The sequence below is a fragment of the Lindgomyces ingoldianus genome (assembly GCF_010093535.1).
Source record: "Lindgomyces ingoldianus strain ATCC 200398 unplaced genomic scaffold BDR25scaffold_43, whole genome shotgun sequence".
In the NCBI taxonomy this organism is placed as follows: Eukaryota; Fungi; Ascomycota; class Dothideomycetes; order Pleosporales; family Lindgomycetaceae; genus Lindgomyces; species Lindgomyces ingoldianus.
The window spans coordinates 562,882-567,410 of record NW_022985204.1 but is presented as its reverse complement, the minus strand read 5'-3'; the positions used below and the strand labels follow the sequence as shown (position 1 = coordinate 567,410).

General features: G+C 30.6%; 1 protein-coding gene across 1 annotated transcript; it reads right to left on the bottom strand.

The window, feature by feature from the left end:
- Nucleotides 1-2,650: 2,650 nt before the first annotated feature.
- On the bottom strand, nt 2,651-3,950 carry BDR25DRAFT_361354 (uncharacterized protein; the record flags this gene model as incomplete). Its single annotated transcript, XM_033696401.1, has 9 exons — nt 2,651-2,722; nt 2,767-2,794; nt 2,857-2,907; nt 3,169-3,222; nt 3,299-3,327; nt 3,366-3,392; nt 3,441-3,575; nt 3,703-3,734; nt 3,800-3,950. The coding sequence occupies 9 exons, from the start codon at nt 3,948-3,950 to the stop codon at nt 2,651-2,653; spliced, it is 579 nt and encodes a 192-aa protein (XP_033541656.1).
- Between the last annotated feature and the right edge of the window lie 579 nt (nt 3,951-4,529).

Here is a 4,529-nt window from a genome sequence, read left to right as displayed (position 1 = left end):
CTCCTAGTTATAGTATAAAGGCAGCTATAGCTAGTTATAAAAGAGAGGATCTTACTTTTATTTTAAACATTACTAGAGAAAGGGGTTATCCTAGCACAGTAGAGAAACGCTTAGATTATTTTACTTAAAAAGCTAAAAAAAAAAAAGCAACTATAGAGTAGTAAAGTTATAAAAACTTATTTTTTTACTATTAACTTTTAGTAAGATCTTTAAAGCTATTATAGTAAAAAAAATCTTATATATAATAAAAATATATAAGTTACTTTTTATAAACTACTTTAGTAAAAGAAAATAGTAATTAGTAAAATAAGTGCTATTAATATTATAAAAACATATCTATAACATATAGAAATTTAGAAAAGTGCTAAGTCTAGTAAGCTTTAACATAAAAAGGGTATATAATAGAGTATACAAAGACAGGCTAACCTAGAGGCTCTGTGCTAGAGGGATACTACTAGGCCTAGTATAATAGATAGACGCCTTTTACTTTAATTATATAGCAACTATTATAGTTAACAGCTACACATTTAAGAAGAAACTACTGCCCTAGGCAGGGCTTTTATAAAGACCTTTTTTTTCTTTAATTTTTTTTTTAATGCTAATTTAGTCTAATACTAGATTAATGCTTATAGTAGTTTATTTACTTTTATAAATAACTACAACACTTAAGTAATAAAACTTTTAGCTAAAAAAAATTATGTAAAACTTTAAAACATTATTAAAAAAGTAATAAAGTAAAAAAAAAAAAGTAAAGTAACTTTTAAAAAAAATAAAACTACTCTAATACACTTTATAAAAAATAAAAGTAAAATAAGTGTAAAACTAGTAAGTGTTAAAAAATAGCTAGTTAAACTAATAATAAAAGCTAAAATCTTAGGTGTTATTATAGATGTAGGGCTAAGATATAAGTAGCACATAGTAAGAGCAGCAGCAAGGGGCCTAAGGGCAGCCCTAGCGCTAAGGCAGTTATAGATAGTCTTCTTTACTATAGCCTAGCAGCTTTTTAAGTTAACAGTAGCACTAGTAGTAGACTACACATTAAGTGTATAGATGCACATGTGCAGCATAATTTTAATAAAAGTAATAAATAAAATATAAAAAATAAAAGCTTAAGCTGTTATAGGCTGCTTCTAAATAGTTACTATAGCTATAGCAGAGGCAGAAGTAAGTCTACAGACAGTGCATAAACACTACATAGTAAGGGCTATTAAAATGTAGATTAATGTTTATATGCTGCTAAAAATAAACTTTATATTAAAATTTTATATTATAAGCTTTTAATAGTTTTAATTACTGCTATAAAAATTATAAAATAGCTAAAAAAGCTTAATACTAACTAAATAAAAATAATTAATTTATATAGTGTGTAGCTATAAGACTATTACATTTTAGTAATAATTAAACTAGACTAAGTAAAGGCTATAACACTAGCTAACTAGTATAATAGTATTAGAATTACAACAAGCGCATCTATCTAGCTTAGTATAGTAAAGATAGAAGAGGTAATAGACAACATGTAGAAGGGAGCGCTTACTTAAGCTACTACTTTATTTTTTACCTTAAAACCTAGAACAGAGTAAAACCTCTATATAGCAGAGCTAGCAGTAATAGCAGCAGTGCTAACCTCTCTTCTAACATGCTAAACAGTAGACTAGGTTATTATTCTTACTAGTAGCTAAGTAGCTATATAAGTAATACACTAACTATAAAATTAGTCTAGCTAAGCTAGCATTAAATAAATCTATAATATAACTTAGGCACTAAAAAAAAGGCAGTGCTTTATATATATAGTATAGTACCTAGTAGAAAGTAATAATTTAGTAAAAAAGGCTAAAAAAGCAGTAAGAAAAGCTATAGCAGATAGCAGTGTGCTAACTAGACCTTTTTACTAAGTAAAGTTAATAGTAACTAAGACTATAGTAAAAAACTAAAGACAAAGAAAAAACTTACTAATAAAAGTAAAAAAATACTTACGTAAAATAGATATAGCTTTACTAAAAAAATATACTAAAAAGCTTTATAACACTTTAACTTAGTAAAAAGTAAAAATACTAGCATAATTATAAACTAAGATAACACAGCTAAACATATACTTAAACTAAATAAAAGCTGTAGACTTAAACATATGTATATATAGTTAAGTAAAAGAAACTATTTAGCACTTTTTTTTTAATGCTAAAGATAGAATACACTTTAAATATAAATACTTTAGCAAATAAAAACTAGAAAAAAAAACTTTTTCTTTTTTTTAAAGAAAAAAGCACTAGTAGACTTAGTAAAATAGTTGCTAAACATTAATATAGTAAAGATAATAGTTAGGTACGCAATAGCAATAGGCTACTTAGAGTAAAAAAGAAAATAAGAACCTAGAACTATAAAAATAATAGTAGAAAAAAACGCTTAATACTAACTCTATATAATAGTAAGCTCTACTTTACTTACTAATAAAAAAACTTTAAACACTTAAAAAAAAGACTTTAAAAACGCTTACTATAAATTATAATTAGAGGGATATGTAACAACTACACTAGATAGCAGAGCAGAAGGCATGTAAGGGCTACAAGGAGTTAAGCTATTACTAAGGAAGCGCTTAGGTAATAACACACTAGTGCCCTCTAGGCTAGAGCTGGGCGTAATAAAGACATCATCATCATCGACCATCCTGCGGGCCTTGGTGCAGGCCTTGGCCAAACCGCAGCAGGAAGCAGCAGCTTGCCGCATCCTATAGCAGAATACAGCAAGCTATAGGATTCTATTGTAGAATACTACTAATGTCGCATTTCTAGTACAGAAACTGTCGCACGTGTCTCACGCGATACTATGCGCGATACTATACCCATGTACTGCGCTATTCACTCATTAGGACTAGCTCCTTTTTCGTACAGTATATAGTAACCCCAGAGCTCTCTTGAGCCCCTGAGTATAGACAATACACTTTACTTCTCCAGCCTCTTATATAGCTGCATGCTTACACTACCCCTATATTTACAACAGCTAAGAGCAGCAGAATACGCTAGAAGAAAGGTAGATATATAACTTAGATTTTCAATAGTTAACGTCTTTTATAAGCGAGGTGTAAGGCATTCGGTGTTTTACTGCGTATTGCACAGCTTTGGGAAATGTATGATTTTAGTAAACTGCGCTTTTAACCTTCAAAGTTCTTGAGACTTGACGTATTTCATATGCGAGCGGCGCACCCAAGCGAGCGCCGCAGCATCCCTACTAAAACGCCTCCACAACAACAACATAAAATACTATAACAACGCAAAGCATAGAATGCCTATAAAGTCCTGTTTACAGTAACGGAGCTCTCCATACTCTAGTCACCTACACTCCTTTGACCCACTGCTGCCTAGCTACCTCACAGGCTGCGGCCCAGAGCTATTGCTGGCCTTAAGTCACATGACGGGTTCATCTAGTACTATTAGTACTATATAAACCCGTAGTTGCCCCTCCTTTAGCAACAAATAATCCAGTTCCAGGAGGATCTTCACATGCCCCCCACCCCCCTGCAGGGCGGAAAATCCACCGTGCCGGAAAATACAAGTGTACTTCGACTTCAAGCAACCATAACTCTGCGCGCACATTAAACTATGCCATGGTTCTTTAAAAGTTGTGGAATAACTATAGCTAATTTTGAATATTTAGGATACTTCCTATTTCTAAATTACATTCGCATTGTCGCCTTTAGACTTGATTCACAAAGAGCCTCGTCCTATAGTGTATCAGACTTTCTTCCCCACAGCACCACCGCTATGCGCTTACCACTCTAACTTCTTGCATAAGGGTCTTATCTGACTCCTAGAACTCCACGTTGATGCTAGCAAGTTATGATCAGCCTTGTGCCTTGTGCCTGCTGTCGCGCGCAAATTCATGCAATACCGTATTTTATCAGCTGACGCTCGGCCCCACCTGACGCACACCCCACCACACACAACTACTCCCCTCATTTTCATAACTACTACAGCTATAAGCATGAAATTTTAAATATAAGGAATTATATATATATTAAGCTAAAATATAGTGAAAATTTTTTATATAATATATAAATTTTTTACTTAAAAAGCTTTATATTTAAATAAAATAGATATTAATAATATAAAATATAGATATTTACTTTTTAATACTAGCATATTTATAAAGTGTTATTTAAAGCTTAAAGTAAAGTTTTAAGTGTAAGTATAGTTAATAAATATTTAGTCTATAATAAAGCCTATTTTACTAAAGTTATATATGTTATTATTTTAGATACTATACTTAGCTTTAATATTCTTTATAAGGCTAAACTTACTTTAAATTACTTTAAGACATTTATAAAAAGCTTTTTTATAACTAGTTATACTATACTTAAACATTACTTTAAGGTTTAAATAACACTTTTTAAACATACTAGGCTAATTTATACTAATATAGCCTAGATTATACTTAGCGCGTAAAAAATTAGCTATATTAGCTATAAATGCTATTTAAAAAGAAAATTTTTATATATAACGTACCTAACAGGTTGGCCGGCTACATAGGTTAGCTAG